We start from the raw sequence: 18,822 nt of genomic DNA on the forward strand, positions 1-18,822 counted from the left end.
TATAAGTTACCAACACCAGCAATCAGACATTAACAGCAGTACTGATCTCTCTTTAAGGTAGCTGGATCAACATTCAAAACAGTACTCTGTCCATCAATTCACTCACCGGATCAACACTCAAAACGATACTCTGTCCATCAATTCACTCACATCAAATCCATGGGTAAGTTGCCAACTTGCCATAGCTATGCACTATCCTCTGCAACACTTTGATAAGGTAAGCAAACAATTCACAAACATTCCAGCTTTGAAGTATGACCCATATACTCTGTCAATTACACACACTGTCCATACAACTTATAAATGCTGCAGTGATCGAGCACACCAACAGAGCTGACTTACTAATCATCCAACCTTCTCAGAGAACAAACAATGTGTAGGTCTGTAATAAGCCCTAGTTGGTCTGCTAAAGATCTTGGATACAACAAGAGATGATTCAGAAGTAGCTCTGCTCTGGAAGGAAAAATACAAAAGATTTGCAACAGATTTGCCAGTTGAAATCTTGAAAGAACTTTTATTGACAATATTAGGTTTTGGCTTCAGAACTTCAACAAGATCTCTGCCAATGGTTCTCTGATCAACTTGAATAAAATCTCACTGTATAAATGCAAGTGCAAATTAGGGCTTACCTTAGATGACCTATCCACAGGGTCTGACTACTGAACAATTTACTTGAGATTGATATTGTGTATTCATCCTCAATACACAGTCCACAAATAGTTTGTACACGTCACAGATGCTAGGCCAAATCAAGTTTCAGGAAGAGGGCTATAAACTTGCCAGAAAACGAGCTGCTCTTGTGCACATAATTCTTCTTTAAAAAACCCTTGAACTGTGCTCCAAAACCATCAGAGATTTGTTATCAAGGAGGGCCGAAAATATGTATATGAATGTGCACTAGAAGACCAACGAAAATCACAGAAAAGGCGTCTCTCAGAATCTGCGCATATGAAGAAATGTGTCCATAAAGAAGTGTCTGAACCCAGTGAATCTAGCTGACAGATTTGAATTTAGCTTCCAACAACGAAGTTCAACCATGCTTTCTCCAGGGCCAAAAAATATTAGTTGAAACTGCCTCAATGCCCACGAAAAACCAGAAACAAATAACCTTCATGCACATAAGAAACTCCAAAAAAAAGCTCATATGTTGCGGATTTGCCCAGAAATGCATGCCAAGAGATGCCCTACCACAGGGCTGAGAATGCCACAGAGTTGCCTGAAATCCCAGTGAAGACCTCTTACAAAAAGAATAGAGAAACACCCAACGAACTGCCTCAGACCTTGATCAACTTCAGATTTTCTTGACTACTGGCAGCAGAAATATTTCAGAAAGAGTAGCATTCAAATTTTCTTACTCTAGAGGGAATAAGCCTCTTTTTATAGTGACCAAGTAGGCTTCTAGGGGGAGGCCAGCCGACCTTTAATTGGAGGGAAATTCAAATTTTAAAAATAATTGGAGCCCAAAACCCCTCAATCTAATTAGGCCTGTTACCACTCAAACTAGCAGGGGTCATAGGAGGGGTTCCTATAGAGCAACTATTAGGTCGAGGACAACAGTGGAGCGATAGCCCATTGTCACCTCACCTAAGGTTCCTTGCTCTTTACGGACTTTCATTGATGGGAGTAGTCTCAGTATATGAGGAATGACGAGAATATATATAGTCAATGATAAGATAAAGAAGTGATTCCTAATCCTATTCGCAAGAGAGACTCAATTGAATGGGTTGCTTGCTTTAGAAGCAAGGTAATGGGCTCTCTAGGAAGGGCTAAGAGGGCTTTTGAGGATAGGGTTTGAGAGTATGCCTTGTCAAGGAAGCCCCTAGTCTCAAAGGGCCTTATGGATGCTTGACTTCTAAGTGATCACTGTGGAATTGGAATCAACAAGTTGTAGGACCACAAAGGGCCAAGTGGACCTGAAATTAGGTCAAGGATATGGAGTTGATCAACCAAGGATGTACTTGACCTAATTAGGGATAGGAAGGGGATCAAATAAAGAATCTTCTTTTGATGATTTGATGTTATGATCCCAATGAGGACACACTTGCGTAGTTGTGGGAAAGAGGTCAAATTCTTTGGATGTTTAAGTTGTGAGAAAAGTGATGCCCTAGTGACCTATGGAGGCTAGAACTAGAAAAAGAGGGGAAGGTGAGAGGAATTCTCTTTGAAAATGATCACCTATGGAAGGATCAGTGCCTTATCATTTGGAGAAGATGGAGTCAATGTGAAATTTGTGATTTAGAGGAACTACACCCAATCAAGGAGCCTTCTAGACAACTTCACATGGCAATTAGGGCATGGGAGCAACTGCTAGAAGAATTTATACTTCAATTTGCAATAATTGATGACTTATCAAGATGTGTTCAATAGAACCAATCTCTAGGAACATTCACCCTTTCACATATGATACATGAGATGACGCAATTAAATTTCCACAATTTCGCATAAGAAAAACAATAAATTTCAGATCTAGTATAGTGAAAATCTCAACAACATTCATGTATTAAAGCAAATAACAAAAATAGACATGAAAAGATTACTTACATGTGTAAAAGTTTATATCTAATCACCAAATTATGCCAATAATGAAGCTCCAAGAAAAGAGAGAGATATCCAAACATCAAAATTCATCCATCACATTCAAAATCCTCTTCCAAAAGGGCTAGCGAAAATCTCACAAGAGATAAGAACCCAGTCGAAGTGATGATGATGAAAATGAATCATCACACTTCTATTTATACAATCCTCTAAAGGATTCAGATGGCCTAATTTGGACTAATAATGCCCCTAAAATAAAATAATGTGCATAATAACAATACTTTTGGTGACAAGCCCAGCAAAATAGCTCGATAAAATAAGAATAAGCCTCTCAAGAGAGCAGAATGATCAATATAGTGAGTCGTTGGGCCTTTGAGGAAGCTTAATGAAGCCCAAGGGGTGCCATGATGTAAAATTGGACTCCAAACATAGTGGACAAGGGGTGGCTCCTTGTTTTCCAAGCAGGAACTTGCGGTGCTCCCAAGTGGGTGGGGGGGCACAAGGATATCCTCATGGGTCTCCAAGTGGATTGAAAATGCTTGTAGACCATCTGTAAGGGCTAGGATGATGACATAAGCCCTCCCTCTGCAGCCAAGAGTATCGACCTAGTCCACTTTTTCCGCTGAACCCCCCCCCCCCAAATCCATGCCCAAAAGTGCCCATGACAAGGGAGTAAAAATACTTAACTATAGCAATGAAAAGCCATACCTTCGGCGTTGGGAGGCCCACCTTCAAACATACAATCATAACAAGTGGGCGAGGGACCACATCGCTGGCTCAGGTGGCGACTATATTGACACATTAGGCTATTTGGTGGATGCAAGGGGCTGTTGGCTGCCCACTGAGGACCATCTAGGAGAAAATTTTTCTCCTATATACACTACCCACAGCTGGTGGGTAACAAGGCCAACTTATACTTTTGGAGGGAGCCATTTCAACTTGAAATTTTGAATATCACAAACAATAGGACCAAAAATATTTAAGACCACAAAATATTTATTTGTCTTTTAATGGAAGTTCTTTTTATCCTCATGATTTGAGCAATATTCCAGTGAATGAGAAGCTGCCACATCATCTGCTTTTGGGGTTCCTTGATCAACAAGTGGGGTTTCAACTTTACAAAGCCATATCTCCTCAATCCAGTGGACCCACGTGACATGCCACCTACCGTTAGAGTCGGCATGATGAGGAGAATCAATTAACGGTGATCTTGAGCCCAAACAAACTGATCTTTTTACCCAAATTTCTCATCAATTGCGAGGCATCAAGGGCTTCCCAAGGCTTCTTGACCATTTGAGCTTCAATCAATGCAATCCAGACAATTATTAAGAGCGTTCAAGAACCGATGTTGGCATCAATGACAATGCCATTCAACAATAATAGGCCACCTTCCACATTACAGCCACATTGCCTTGCAATTGCCCACACTGCAGCCACACTGCATTGCTTATGGAGCCATCTAGCACCCATCTGCTCACAAATTGTTTTTGTTGAACCGTGGCATCATGTTGACGGGTTGATTTCCACGTTACAGTCACAAGACAACAAAATTAATGGATTGCTTACTGTCTGTGTTGGCTAGTTGAAAATACGTGTGGGCCGCTTTTCATGAGTTGACCGATACGTTTAAGATGGAGTTCTTATCATGAATCATATGGGGCCACCCCTTTTCATGTGTCCACTTCATACTACATGTCAGCCGAGTTTGATTACCCACAAATTATATGCTACTGTCACATGAACCAAGCCCAAGCATAGCTGGCAGACGGATTGAGTTAAAGTATTGTATAGATGGACCTAAGCTAATGTTGGAGAGGGCTATGTAACTCACCCATGGCTTGAAGTTGCCCTTAGTCAAAAGGTCTCATGAATATACCAATTCAACTTGGCTTTCCCCTTTTATGCATTGGGTAAGCATGGGTTACCAGGCTGATCTTTTTTTAATTTAAATATGTCCATCCAACAACTTAAAAGGCTCCTTAATACACATAAGGGTTATTGGAGCTTTGTCAACCATTGAAAAGTTGTGTATTTCCAGAATATTGTAAAGGATTGAGTTAGACTCTATAAAAAGGGCAGCTCCCTCTCTTCTGGGGCATGGTTGGAAGTGGAACACTTCTCTCCCTTGGAGTTTAATGAGAGATCTCTTGGATGTGTTTGAGAGCTCTGTAAATATCTTCTGGGTGAGGCTGTATCTCTGATTTTAAATTCTATTACTGTTTTGCTGAAGTAATCTAGACATGTTCTTTTGGGATAAGAAATTCGGCATACTTTTTCCATTTTTTCTTGGGCCATCATTGGGGTTTTGTCAATGATTATGTTGCTGTTTCTACTTATGGAGTGAATATATATACACATAACTCCTAGTAACTACTATGATCTTCTTCAATATTGGATGTTGTCTACAGAAGCAACAACCCTATGTTTATTTCTGCAAAACAGGACAGCAAGGAAGAGTGTTAGTGGCTTGTACTTTTCAGCCATGTTATCTCTTTCTCATATTTAGAACAACCTTCCATCTGAACCTTTGTCATGACTCCATTCGCACAATAGATTAGGCACTAATCTCTTGCCCACCATCATTTCATTTTATTTAAAACTTTAAACCTGTTTTGCTGGAAATTACTCTTCACATCGCCTTGCACTTCATAGCTTCAGTTTCCAGCAACCCTAATTAGGGAAGCCGCCATGAGTGGGATAAAACTGACCTGAAGAATAGAGGAGTGTTGGCGAGGTGACAATGGCCAACCTCCTAGTTACCCAAATCTATCATCTGAGTGTTTGGGGCTTTTACACATATAGGATGACAGATCGAGCAGTAACAATGTGTGTATATAAAATCATTCAGTGGGATTAGACCATAGATATTTTGTTTGAAAAGTTGATTCATCCTTTGAATAGCTGACATTCCCCAAAGCACATTTGTTGGAAATAAAGAGAAGGTATGCTTGAATTTTGAAAGGCTAGTGAATAATAGAAATCACAAAATTTTCATGTTATACATTTCTTGAAATGAAATTGGTGTTTGAGAAGATGTTTACTCCTTTTGGAAGAAAGTTGTGTTTAATCATTAATGCAATTCCATGTGCCAGTATATTGAAGGAGAAATTTTAATATGTAATGTATTATAGAATTCTTATTAGAACATAGTCAAGAAAGCTAAAGCCTAATAGAGAAGAAGAAATTGAAGAGTGTTGAAAATATTAAAAACTTTTCAACCCAAAGTGGATAATTTGCATATTGAACTCATAAAACAAGTGAGGATCAAGAAAAAAGAAGAAGATAAAGATGAGATGACTATCTTAATGTCCAACAAATGATCAAACATAGGTCAATGGGATTATCTAGTACACTGGTGTTGATACAACTAAAATAATTTTGAAAATACATTGAAACTTTGAAGGATTAACTCTTCTCTTAAAAGGTATTAAAAAAGGGTAGAAACATGGTAGACTAGATAGATAAGATAAAAATCTATGAATTTCCAACCATAGTTACTAGATTTGACCCTAGGCATACCCTCCCTGCCCCAAATTCTCATTGAAACCATGGAATTGACAGTCTGGATTGGATTCTTGCAAATTTTCTGTTTTCAATTGATGGATATGTTTTTGGATAATGGATTCATTCTCAATCTAAAAGGATTTGGATTGTGTTAGGGGAATCAGAAGCAACAACAATGGAAGAGATTAACACTGCTTGGCTGATTTATAGAATAGAAATTTTTAATATTGAGTAGTTGGACATTCTATTACAATGCAGGCTCTACCAGTTAGACAATGGTAATTTTTCATGTTATATAAAATAACATGTTTCCTACCAGTTTCTTGCTAATAAAGAATGCCCATCACATGGGTTTATTGCGACCTCTTCTCCTAGTGTTATAAGTAGCAAGATTCTCTTCTTCAAGTTCCAACCCATTAGATCCACCTCATACATTAGAGAGGAGAATCTTGTTGGTTATAAGAGTCAATTGTGCTTGAGTTTCTCTCACAATTAGAGGGTCTCTCATGGAGAGAGGGCAATGATGAGGGGGGACTTTGTGCTTGAGACATTGACATTGAGAACTGTTGACATGAACCTTGTGTTATTCCCTAACTTCTCTTTCAGATGTCATGTAGTTAACTGTTTAACTTTGGTCAGCAGTGCATTGGTGGTGCTTGGTTTGGGGAAGGGTTATATAATGATATTGAATTCCTAGCTCATGCATCTAGAATCTTTGGCCAAGTCCTTTTTATCGCCTTCTGAGTGTTCCTAATGTGTTTCATGATCGGTCCAAGCACATCAAGATCATATATCATTTCATCAGAGACAAGGTCCAGAGAGGCGCTATGAGACTGCAATACATTTCTATAGAGGAGCAGGTGGCAGAGGTTCTCACTAAACATCTAGTGAAAGGGAATTTTGTGAAGTATCGAGATAAGTTGGGGGGTGGTGGAGAATCCCTTCCTTGGTAGGAGGGAGTGTTGAAGCTAGTGGTAGCTTTGGAAGGTCTTCTAAATGGCTTGGTGTCTTAGCATGTGGAAGAAATTATTTGCCTCTTCTAGGCACTCTCTTACTGGAGCTAGTGATTTATATCTTCTTTCCTAAGTCTAGCTTAGGAAAAGTACAATAATTAAACTCAATTTATTATTGTTGACTATTAAGTCATTTTCTAAGGATAAATAATTTAATTATTTAAGTGACTTAGAAATAATCTCAATCGTTGATCTCTAAGATGTTCTAGAAGGGAGATTCGGGTTAGGGATTTGGGCTAAATGAAGATTATAAAGGAAGCTTAGGGAAGAGGTGAAGACACACATAACACAAGTGTGTGATTGATTCATCATTCAGAGAAACAATCCTCTAAGTGCAAGTGGCTTTGTGGACTAGGAGCACAGAGAAGGAGAAGTGCGAGTGGATTGGGGCGAATCGAGGACGCCGAGTAGGAGGAGATTGCAAGGCCGAGTTGTCGCAGGGAGACTGATTTTATTTGGAGGAGGATGAGTCGCTGGAGGGACAAGTTTTCGCTAGTGCGCATCAGTGGCATACGAAGAGGGCATAGCTTGAGTATTTGGGTTGAGTTCTCTAGGCTGATTTCATTCAGAGACTGATTTCCTAGAGGTTGAGTTCATTGGGCCGAATTCGTTATGAGGCATAGTATTCAAAACCGACCGGTTCATTAGATGGTGAGGATGAATTGGTTGAAAAACCAGGTTAAAGCTCTTGGCGGGTTAGGTTTTTCTATAAACCGACCAATTCATTGCCAACATGGCCACAAACCCTACGTAATTTGTTTTTTGGAGTTTTTGAGTGGTTTTGAGGGAAACTAGGGGTTGTTACCCTCTCAAAACAACCCCTCCAAGCCTTTAAAAGCACGCCTCCCCTCTCATTTGCCTCACATATCTCAAGTTTTGTTAAAATTGGCAACTAGGGCCAAACTCCATGTGGGTCATCTTATTAATGGCAATTGCTATTTTTGAGAGGTGTAGGATTGATCTAAAGATCATCCGATTCCAATAAGTATTCATGGAGATATGAATTTATTTGTGTTATGGGACAATTCGTCAAGATCGGCCAACAACCAAATAAACCCCACATGTGCTCAACGTTTTAGTATAAATAGAGGTGCATTGAAAGTATTTGAGAACACACAACTCTCATGATCTCCCTCTCTCCACTTGTTTGGGTTTGTCTTCTCTCAAGGAAGACATAGTGGAAAGGGTCATCTAAGAGAGCCCTAGGTACAGTTATCAAAGGTGCCCTAGCCGCAGTTGAAGGGAGAGCCCTAGCTGCAGTCTTGAAGGAGATCTGGCCGCAGATCTAAGAAGCCCTAGCCACAGTCAACAGGAGTTCTAATGCGCAGTAAGAAGAGGCCCTTATCCACAGCTAGAAGAGCCCTAATTCGCAGCAGAAGGAAGGCCCTAATCCGCAGCTAGAGGAGGCCCTAATCCGCAGTCAAGAGGAGCCCTTATCCACTGTCAAGAGGAGCCCTAAGCCATAGTCAAGAGGAGCCTTAGCTGCAACAAAAGGAGGACTTCCTCTGCAGCAGAAGGGACCTTATCATAGCATGGAGGAGTCTAGACAACGTGGGTATTGACAACATTGAATAAGGTTGTTCTTGTGCATGAACCAAAGTCTGGTTTAGGTGTATATGCTAGACATAGTCACAAGGAGGAGAAATTCAGGGTTGTATATGTATGCGTTTGAGTGCAGGTAAGTGTTGTCAGCTTGGCCGAGTTCATGAGGAAGGCAACGCTGCTGTTTGAGACTGTTTGGGTATCATTTGGGAAGGCCGAAAGCTACAGCTAGCTGTTGTGCTAGGCTGCAGGCCATAGCACACAACTGAGGTTGTGTTAAGGACTGTCAAGGGTGGACAACACCTTCAAAGGGCAGTGTGGCATGAGAGAAAGCTCTCCAAGGTAAACTGTAGTCCTAAAAGGACTTATCTCCTGACTGTGTGGTAGACTACAAGTCATGCCCTAACCTGAACACAGTCATAACAACAATGGCAATTGGTGTAGCAGTTGTACATAGGAGCAACAATACATAGCACAATGTACAATGCAACATAGTGCACATAATAATAGTGATGGTGAAGCATGGTGACACATGGGACAACTGCAACATTGGACAACTGCAAGCATGAAGAATCATGGAAAACAACAGCATGGTAAAGCATGGACAGCAGCAAGTACAGTGCTACAAGTACATTGGGATAGTCGTAAGCATGGTGTAGTAGTGGCAACTATGTACAACAGTGCTAGACACTGTGACAACAATGACATGAGGTCCAACATTGTGATGATGAGTGCAACATTGAGTGCAGATCCGTGATGTGAGCAACTCAGTGATTGGAGCAACACAGTGACAGGAGCAACATTATGAAGTGCATAGCATGGTCATTAGGTCCAACACTGTGATGATGAGTGCAGCATGGTGCAACACGGTGAGGTGCAGCATGTGGACGAGATGCAACACAATGATAAGTGAAGGAGTCACCTTGGAGAATTAGTTGAAGCAACATGTCTTCAATTGATCTCATGTAGAGATGATCTATTCTCTTATCTAGAAAGTTGAAGTGTTGACTTTTGTTGTAAATGTACTATCTCTATCTCTCTCTCTCTGCTGAACTATTGAAGAACATATAAGAAAAATTGACGAAGGGTTTCCCCACATTGGGGTTTGTCCTTGGCTAGCGCTATATCTTGTGTCCTCTTGTCTTGGCTTGTCTTTTGCGATTTATATTTATGTTCTATCTGCAGTTTACTTTAATGCTGATGTGATTTCTATTCTGGAAAAGGTATTGCGGTAACTGTGAAAATTGAAATAAATTGCTCTAGCATAGAACATACCTAAAGTTAACATGGTATCAGAGCTGAGGTGAAGACAAAGTCCAAGCAAGAGTGAGAGAACAATCACCGAAGACAGTTGGGAGGGACAAAAGGATCAATGGATTCCTCATCCCTCTTCTAATTCACCAAGGGTGAAGTCGAAGCAGAGAATATTATCAGAATGGCATAGCGGAAGTTTTTGATGGCCTACCTGAGGATCACTTCTATGGGAAAGTCCGGATCTAAGGGTGGAAGGAAAGGCAGAAGCCTTGGTTGAAATAAGTTCGGCCATTATGCGAAGGATTGTCTGATTGGCAGGGACACATCACTTGATGATGATAACAATCATTCCAAGGACATCTTCAATGATCATAGGAATGACAGTGCAGGTCATCAAGAAATGGCCGTCTCCTCGAGAAAGCAAAGAACGCCAGGTATGAAGAATCAAATGTTGTTTCTGATAAGATGAAGAAGCATTATCTTGTATTGGCCTTCTCCTTTAGATTCTTTGGGAATCTGGCTTATTGATTATAGTGCTTCAAGGCACTCCATCAGATAGAAGGGTGCTCTCTCTAATTTGGTAGAGATGGAAACAATCGTGGGATTATACTTGGAGAAGATGCCACCGATCCCGGAAAGGGTGTAGGGAATGTTACCCCTCAATTGAATGAGGGAACTCGATTCATTTACATAATCTCTTTTATGTACCTGATCACAAGAAGAACCTAATGTCCATTTCAGCGATGAAAGTCAAAGGTTACAGGGTGGCATTCATTGATGGAAAGGTACGTGTTTAAAAATAAAATTTTCTAAGATGTTTTTGAGTTCAGGGTTGGCAATTTGTATCAAGTTGCAAGATGCTCCACTGGGGACCATATCAGTTGAGACATGTCATCTATAGCACCAGAGGTCTACTTATGGGGCCCTACCCAATGCGAGTCAGATGGTGACTTAGATGCCTGAATTCAAAAGGAGCATGACGGTACATATCTAAGATGTACTGAAGGAAAATCTTACAAGGGGACCATTCCCCTCATGTAGCAGGTGTTGGAAATAGCAATAAGAAATGCTAAAAATAGAAATGCTAAAAATAACATTGCTATAAATAGTATTTTAGGTACCAGTGTTGGACATAGCAATAAGGAATGAAGAATGGAAATGCTAAAAATAGAATTGCTATAAATAGTATTTCGGGATAGATTCCAATTTTAGTTAGTCCCTGAACTAAAATTGAGAGCTAAAATTCGAATTTGATCTTAGCAACTGTTTGTAAAATAATTAATTAAATCATCTTGAGTTAATTAGTTGTAGGAAATCAAACATGAAGTCTATGTGAAGACATGCAACAGTTTCTCCATTGATTGAGGAAGTTATCCCTTGATTAAAGGAGATCAGGATGAGTTGTACCTTGAGTTGTAATTAGTTAGCTCAATTAACTGAGTTAAGTCCAGTTAGATTAGTTCAAATAGTTTGTTGAACTAATTATGAGTTCAGTTAGTTAATCCATGCATGCATGTAACTGCTGCACTTCAGATAACTGAATATTCTCTCATAAATAACTCATGCATGTCAGTTTAGTCAGAGACCCAATTGAGATCAGAGGAAGGGACAATGTACTATCAGTTGGAGGAATTTTCCTATATAGGAAACTTATCCATGCAGAAGGAATTATCTCCTTCAGGATTGTGCAGCTACTTCTGAGTTTAGTGAGTAGTGTGAGAGGTGAATTCACACAGGTGACAACATTGGACCCCAGGAGAAACTGCGCAAGGAAATAAGAGGCTTGGAGAGTAGAGGAGAAGGTTTGTGAGAAGCCTTTGACTGTCTATGAGAAGCAGAGGGATTGTACTGAGAGCTGGATAGCTTGTGAGCTAAAGCTTTGTGTAATCCGGAAATATTTCCATTTGTATGATAATACAAAGATCGGGGTTTTTAGCTAAGGTTTTCCCCAGAGTATTCTTCTGTGTTTCATGTGTATGATTTCTTCTTCTCTGTTATATGTGTTTTGATTGATCTAGCTCAAATTCATTAAGCTTCCGCAAAGTTTGATTGTAGAAGTAGATCTAGTATTTTGCTTTAGTATATTGCATAATCAGGTGATCTACAGTGGGAAATTTCTATAGCAGGTTCATAGGCTTAGAACAACCCGAGGGGTTTGAGATTCATCAGGAATCTCATGTATGCAGGTGGAAGAAAGCCCTCTATGGCTTGAAGCAAATCACCCCGGGTTTGATATGAGAGGATTGATAGCTGTCAAATGAAGCTGAGATTCACTAAGAGTGAAGCTGATCCAAACCTTTGTTTGAAGGTTGTGGATGATAGACCTCTCATACCGGCACCTTTTAAGAACGACCTATTTTTGATAGGTGCAGACCCTCTCACTTGCAGAAGTAAGAGGGAGTTGGATTCCGGATGTGGAATGGTAAAGTGCAAGCCCGTGACTACCTCGAGGATCTTAACTTTCAGAAGTTATATGGTGATGATGCCGGACCAGATTTGGGAAATCCCTTTGAGTTTCATAAACTCATTTGCATTGATGTTCTTGGTGAACCTCCATCCGGATATATGTTTTGCAATTAGCATGGTGAGCTCATATTTGTTTGAGCTTCACTGGATTGGTGCCAAGAATCTTCTGAAATATCTTCGGGCCACAATCTCTCATGGATTGAGATACACTGTTGGAAATATGAAGTTGCATGATTATTCGAATGTTGACTGGGCAGGCAATGTGGAGGATCACTAGAGCACTTCTTAGTGCTGGTTCTCTTTAGATTCTGCTTCGATATCATGGATGAGTAGGAAGTAGAAGTCGGTTGCTATAAGCACCGCTGAGACCGAATACATAGCTACGAGTATGATCTCGTGTGAAGCTGCCTGGTTGTAGAAGCTTTTCAGTGCGCTGTTTGTACGCATGATGAATACCACTGTGATTCTCTGTGACAACTAGGGGGGGATTCGATTGTTGAGGAATCTCGTATTCGATGATTGCTCCAGCATATAGACATCAGACATCAGATACTACCTTATCTGGGATATGGTAAGTCAATGAGCGAGGAGGCTCCATCGCATTGAGACTAATGTACAGGTCGCAGACACTTTGTCAAAGCCCCGGGGAAAGGTCAAATCTATGACTTTCCCGAACGACTTGGAGAGACCTTCTTATAAGGGTCTTGCATGTTGCATGCATTGAGCTCTAGGAGCTCTGGGGGCTTGGGGTACTTATTGGAGCAACACACGACCATAGGGCGACTCACCCTCCCCTAATGGTGCTTTGTGTACAAGGTGAATGGTTCAACCTTCCCCTGTGATACCCCGAGGCGACTTTGGGACAGGATGATTCGTTGTCTTGTGAGCCAGGATGATTAATTCTCCCGTGGCAATTGTGAGCCAGGATGATTAGTTCTCCTATGGGACAGGATGATTAGTTCTCTTGTCGAGGCATCCTCCCCATGCAGTCTGGGACTCATGGGAAGTACCTCTCATTTGATCAATGAGCAGGGAAATGGGGTTAGGGACCATAGTAGTACTATTGATGGACGCATTGCTGTATCTACCGTACTCCCTATGCTAGGATGACCTCCAACTGATCTGGGATTAGTATGAGTGGTTTGAGACACTCCCTTGTGATATTGATCTGGGATCAATAAAATTGAGTTCGGGTCAGTAAGAGTGATATGACACACTCTCTTCAGATGAAACTGACTTAGGGTCAGTAGAGAATGGTATGAGACATTCTCGATCAATTCTTCTTCTTCATGGTTCAGCAGAGCAGAGCAGAGCTAAGTAGAGCAGAGCAGAGCAGTGTAGGGCACTGATGGCAGAGGTAGTACAATCGGATATATGGATCAACAAATGGAGTTCTCCCTAGTTGAGAGGGAGTGTTAAAATTGGCAACTAGGGTCAAACTCCATGTGGGTCATCTTATTAATGGCAGTTGGTATTTTTCTTGGATCCCTCTCATCGAGAGGTGTAGGATTGATCTAAAGATCATTTGATTCCAATAAGTATTCATGGAGATATGAATTTATTTGTGTTATGGGACAATTTGTCAAGGTCGGCCAACAACGAAATAAACCCCACATGTGCTCAACGTTTTAGTATAAATAGAGGTGCCTTGAAAGTCATTTGAGAAAACACAACTCTCATGATCTCCCTCTTTCCACTTGTTTGGGTTTGTCTTCTCTCAAGGAAGACGTAGTGGAAAGGGTCATCTAAGAGAGCCCTAGATGCAGTCATCAAAGGTGCCCTAGCCGCAGTTGAAGGGAGAGCCCTAGCCGCAGTCTTGAAGGAGATCTGGCCGCAAATCTAAGAAGCCCTAGCCACAGTCAACAAGAGTTCTAATGCGCAGTAAGAAGAGGCACTTATCGACAGCTAAAAGAGCCCTAATCCGCAACAAAAGGAAGGCCCTAATCTGCAGCTAGAGGAGGCCCTAATCCGCAGTCAAGAGGAGCCCTTGTCCGCTGTCAAGAGGAGCCCTAAGTCGCAGTCAAGAGGAGCCTTAACTGCAACAAAAGAAGGACTTCATCTACCGCAGAAGGGACCTTATCATAGCGTGAAGGAGTCTAGACAACGTGGGTATTGACAACATTGGATAAGGTTGTTCTTGTGCATGAACCAAAGTCTGGTTTAGGTGTATATGCTAGATAGGGAAGCCGCAGTCACAAGGAGGAGAAATTTAGGGTTGTATATGTATGCGTTTGAGTGCAGGTAAGTGTTGTCAGCTTGGTCGAGTTCATGAGGAAGGCAACGCTGCTGTTTGAGATTGTTTGGGTATCATTTGGGTAGGCCAAAAGCTACAACTAGCTGTTGTGCTAGGCTGCAGGCCATAGCACACAACTGAGGTTGTGTTAAGGACTGTCAAGGGTGGTCAACACCTTCAAAGGGCAATGTGGCATGAGAGAAAGCTCTCTAAGGTAAACTGCAGTCCTAAAAGGACTTATCTCTTGACTGTGTGGTAGACTACAAGTCATGCCCTAACTTTAACACAGTCATAATAACAATGGCAATTGGTGTAGTAGTGGTATATAGGAGCAACAATACATAGCACAATGTACAATGCAGCATAGTGCACATAATAATAGTGATGGTGAAGCATGGTGACACATGGGACAACTGCAAGCATGAAGAATCATGGACAACAACAACATGGTAAAGCATGGACAACAACAAGTACAATGCTGCAAGTACATTGGGATAGTCTTAAGCATGGGGCAGCAGTGGCACTATGTACAGCAGTGCTAGACACTGTGACAGGAGCAACATGAGGTCCAACATTGTGATGATGAGTGCAACATTGAGTGCAAATCCATGATGAGAGTAGCTTAGTGATTGGAGCAGCACAATGATAGGAGCAGCAACATGAATTGCATAGCATGGTCATTAGATCCAACACTGTGATGATGAGTGCAGCATGGTGCAGGATGGTGAGGTGCAGCATGTGGACGTGATGCAACACAATGATAGGTGAAGGAGTTACCTTGGAGAATTAGTTGAAGCAACATGTATTCAACTGATCTCATGTAGAGATGATCTATTCTCTTATCTAGAAAGTCGAAGTGTTGACTTCTGTTGTAAATGTACTATCTCTATCTCTCTCTCTCTCTCTCTGCTGAACTATTGAAGAACATATGAGAAGAATTGACGAAGGGTTTCCCCACATTGGGGTTTGTCCCTGGCTAGCGCCATATCTTGTGTTCTCTTGTCTTGGCTTGTCTTCTACGATTTATATTTATGTTTTATTTGCAATTTACTTTAATGCTGATGTGATTGCTAATTTGGAAAAGATATTGAGCTAACTGTGAAAATTGAAATAAATTGCTCTAGCATAGAACATACCTAAAATTAACACAACCCTAACAATGCTGATCATCAATGGTAATGTTAAATTCTTAAAGTAAAAGTGACATTTCCTTTATCTTTCATTTTCATCCTTTTACTTAAATTTTTAACATTACCATGAAATGACTCAAGATGTTTGAGAGTGGTTTCATCCTCATTGGATTTCATATGGAGACACTAGAATTTTAGATCTCACTCAAAATCCAACAGACTTAATAGTTTTTAGGATTTTAGGATTTAGGGAATTGAAATGTTTGCATTTGATTCGGTCATGTGTGAGGGTAAGAGATTGGCATTTGATAAAGAGCATGAAGCCCTTTAAGTACCTTGATGTTGGTGGCATTGATTGTTGAACTTTGTTGATGTTGGTGGTATTGATTGTTGAACTCCTCTACCATGGGCTTAACAAAAATGCACCCTTCACTAGAAGGAAAATAATTGGTGAGGCATGCTAAGCTTTTTCTACCATATTATAAGGTTGAGGAGATGAACCCTTCACTCAAATCAAAATCATTGTCTAGGCATGTTAAACTTTTTCAATTTCTACCATATTATAAGGTTGAACAATCCATGTCTTAAGACTTTGAGCTAGATGATGTTTATGTTGCTCTTGTTGATGAGCCCATTTCTAATAGTGTTGAATTGGCGATGAGTTTTATGAGTGATCATGTTGATCAATGATTTGTAGTTTTGATGTCTAGTTTTACTGCTACTACTACTACCTAAAACTCTGAGCCAAATGATGTTTCTATAGCTCATGTTGATGATCCCATGTCTAGTAGTGGCAATGTTGATAATATCGGTATCGGGAAAATATCAGCGAGGGTCCAGAAAATATCTTATCGGCAATATCGGCGAAAATATCGGCAAATATCGGCAAGCATAAAAAATGCATAATATATTCATTTTTTCAGATTTTTAAACATATAAAGCAATAACAACATGAAATAAACACATTGGCACATAAATATGAAGAAAACACTGATATATATGATGTCAAATAGAAATGATATATCAAAGGCGATACCAAATCCTGCTGATCCCTGATAATTGTCCATTCAAGGACTCAAATGTGGAGAACCAATACAAAATAACATCACATATATAAAAGTATCTCATCATCATGAGTTACATGTAGCATAACAAATAAAACTAGCAACTATCTATCTACTGCCCTCTCCCCCTTTTACGGGAAAACATGATGGGCTGTTTGCCAGGCCTGCCCCTAGTAGTAGAAGGCCCTGACCCTGCCTCTGCACCTAATGTCAAATAATGAGCGCTAGGCATGGAGCTATGCTCTCCTATATCTATAGCAGATGGTGTTGATGCTGATGCTCCCGCAGTGTCCTCCTCCTCCTGCTCCTCCTCTAAGTGCTGCTGCTCCTCTGACTCCGAGTCCTCCTCTTGCTGCCCCTGCTCTAATGGATCATCTGCCACTGGCTCTAACCATGAAGGTGACTCCTCCAATATGGGCTCCTCAGACTCCACCCTCCACGGAGACAATACATCAATATTGTCTAAGGAAATGGCATCTAGATCCATTGGTGATTCTATTTGCCTCACTCGAAGTCGGATGTTGTAATGCACATACACCAAATCGTTGAGGCGTGCGAACTCCAACCTGTAAGAGTGTCAAAAAAAGTAATGAGTCTTGACTCATGACTCGTGACACTTGAAGGTCATAAATTAAAAATTAAAAATTACAATAAGTGTAATTGCTCAATTGAAGGCTTGAGTTCAAAGTTATACCTGTTGCGCTTTTTGGCGTGTATTTTCTCAAATACACTCCAATTGCGCTCACACCCTGAAGAGCTACATGTTTGACTCAAGATTCGTATAGCCAATTTTTGCAAATTTGGTGCCCTTGCACCATAGCTTCGCCACCAAATATCTACAACAAAATAATGAAATAAAAAATTGAAAAAGTTAAAAATTAAAACATAATTAAATTCAAATTTCTAATTTCTAATGAGTGATGACTTGTCACTTACGTGGCATGAAGAGGGCCCTTTCCCTAATGGCATCATCAAAGCCAAATAGGCCAACACAATCCTGATAACACTGTAACTCGCGATTGATTTTGCTACGAAGCTCAGGATCAGGTACCATCCTCTGAATACAGGAATGGAGCCCTTCCATCACCTCGTCATCAAAATCAAAGTTGCATTTGTATGAAAATGCGGGGTTGAGGAAGAGTGCTACTGCATGAATGGGTCGATGAAGCATCCCTGTCCACCGACTATCGATCACATCCCATAACATCATCTGCCTATCAAGGCCAGCAGAACCCTTGTTTGCATAATAGGAACAAATGGCCTCCTTGGCCCTATCCATGCCCTCATACAAATAAGGCATTGCAGGCTTCTCTCCATCCACTAATCTAAGAACCTTTACTATAGGTTTGCTAACTGCACATGCTTCTTCTACTCCACGCCAAAATGTCTCAGAGTACACCATTTTTGCAATGGCTATCCCATCAGGTCTCCTGTTGTATCTACAATTACGCCAATCATCAGACACAAACATTTGCTTCAACTCGAACTGACATCGAAGCAAAGACTGAAGAGTAATAAAGGTTGTGGCAAAACGTGTGATGGCAGGACGCCACAACTCCTTGTTTTTAGTGAACCTCCTCATAAGGCTAAGAACAAAAGCATGGTTATAAATAAACTTGGGGATGCTCCTAGCCATATCAACTGCCTCCTTGATGAAGGAGAGTTTCCCCATATCCTCAAGCAACAAATCAAGACAATGCGCTGCACATGGAGTCCAGAACAATGTGGGATGCCTCTCCATAAGCATTCTACCGGCAGACACATAATTAGCTGCATTGTCTGTTATGACTTGCACCACATTCTGCACACCAATCTCCCGAATGAACCCATCTAACAACTCACATATCGTTGCTGCATCTTTGATATGTTCTGATGCATCCAACGATTTAATAAACATGGTACCTTTAGGACAATGTACCAAGAAATTTAGAAGGGTCCTACCCTTCCTATCTGTCCAACCATCAGACATCACTGTGCATCCAGTGACTTCCCATGTCTTTTTCAACTCCGCCAATCTAGAGTTGATGTCCTGTTTTTCTGCTTGAAGAATTGGCCCCCGCAACTCATATGTGGCACTTTTG

The 18,822-nt window shown here is 40.8% G+C and overlaps 2 protein-coding genes across 3 annotated transcripts in view; one reads left to right on the forward strand and one right to left on the reverse strand.

Annotated features, from left to right (window-relative positions):
• Positions 1–18,822, forward strand: part of SAC3A (SAC3/GANP/Nin1/mts3/eIF-3 p25 family) — a 93,790-nt gene that overhangs the window by 37,775 nt on the left and 37,193 nt on the right. The gene's annotated exons all lie outside the window — the stretch shown is intronic.
• Positions 16,673–17,825, reverse strand: LOC149156011 (uncharacterized). Its single transcript, XM_089439463.1, has 3 exons — positions 17,678–17,825; positions 17,436–17,577; positions 16,673–17,307 (listed from the first exon to the last, which is right to left on the reverse strand). The coding sequence occupies exons 1-3, from the start codon at positions 17,823–17,825 to the stop codon at positions 16,854–16,856; spliced, it is 744 nt and encodes a 247-aa protein (XP_089295589.1). The 3' UTR covers positions 16,673–16,853.

The sequence above is a fragment of the Pinus tabuliformis genome, chromosome 9 (assembly GCF_031772625.1).
Source record: "Pinus tabuliformis cultivar Carrire ecotype Pingquan chromosome 9, CPIR1, whole genome shotgun sequence".
Classification (NCBI taxonomy): Eukaryota; Viridiplantae; Streptophyta; class Pinopsida; order Pinales; family Pinaceae; genus Pinus; species Pinus tabuliformis.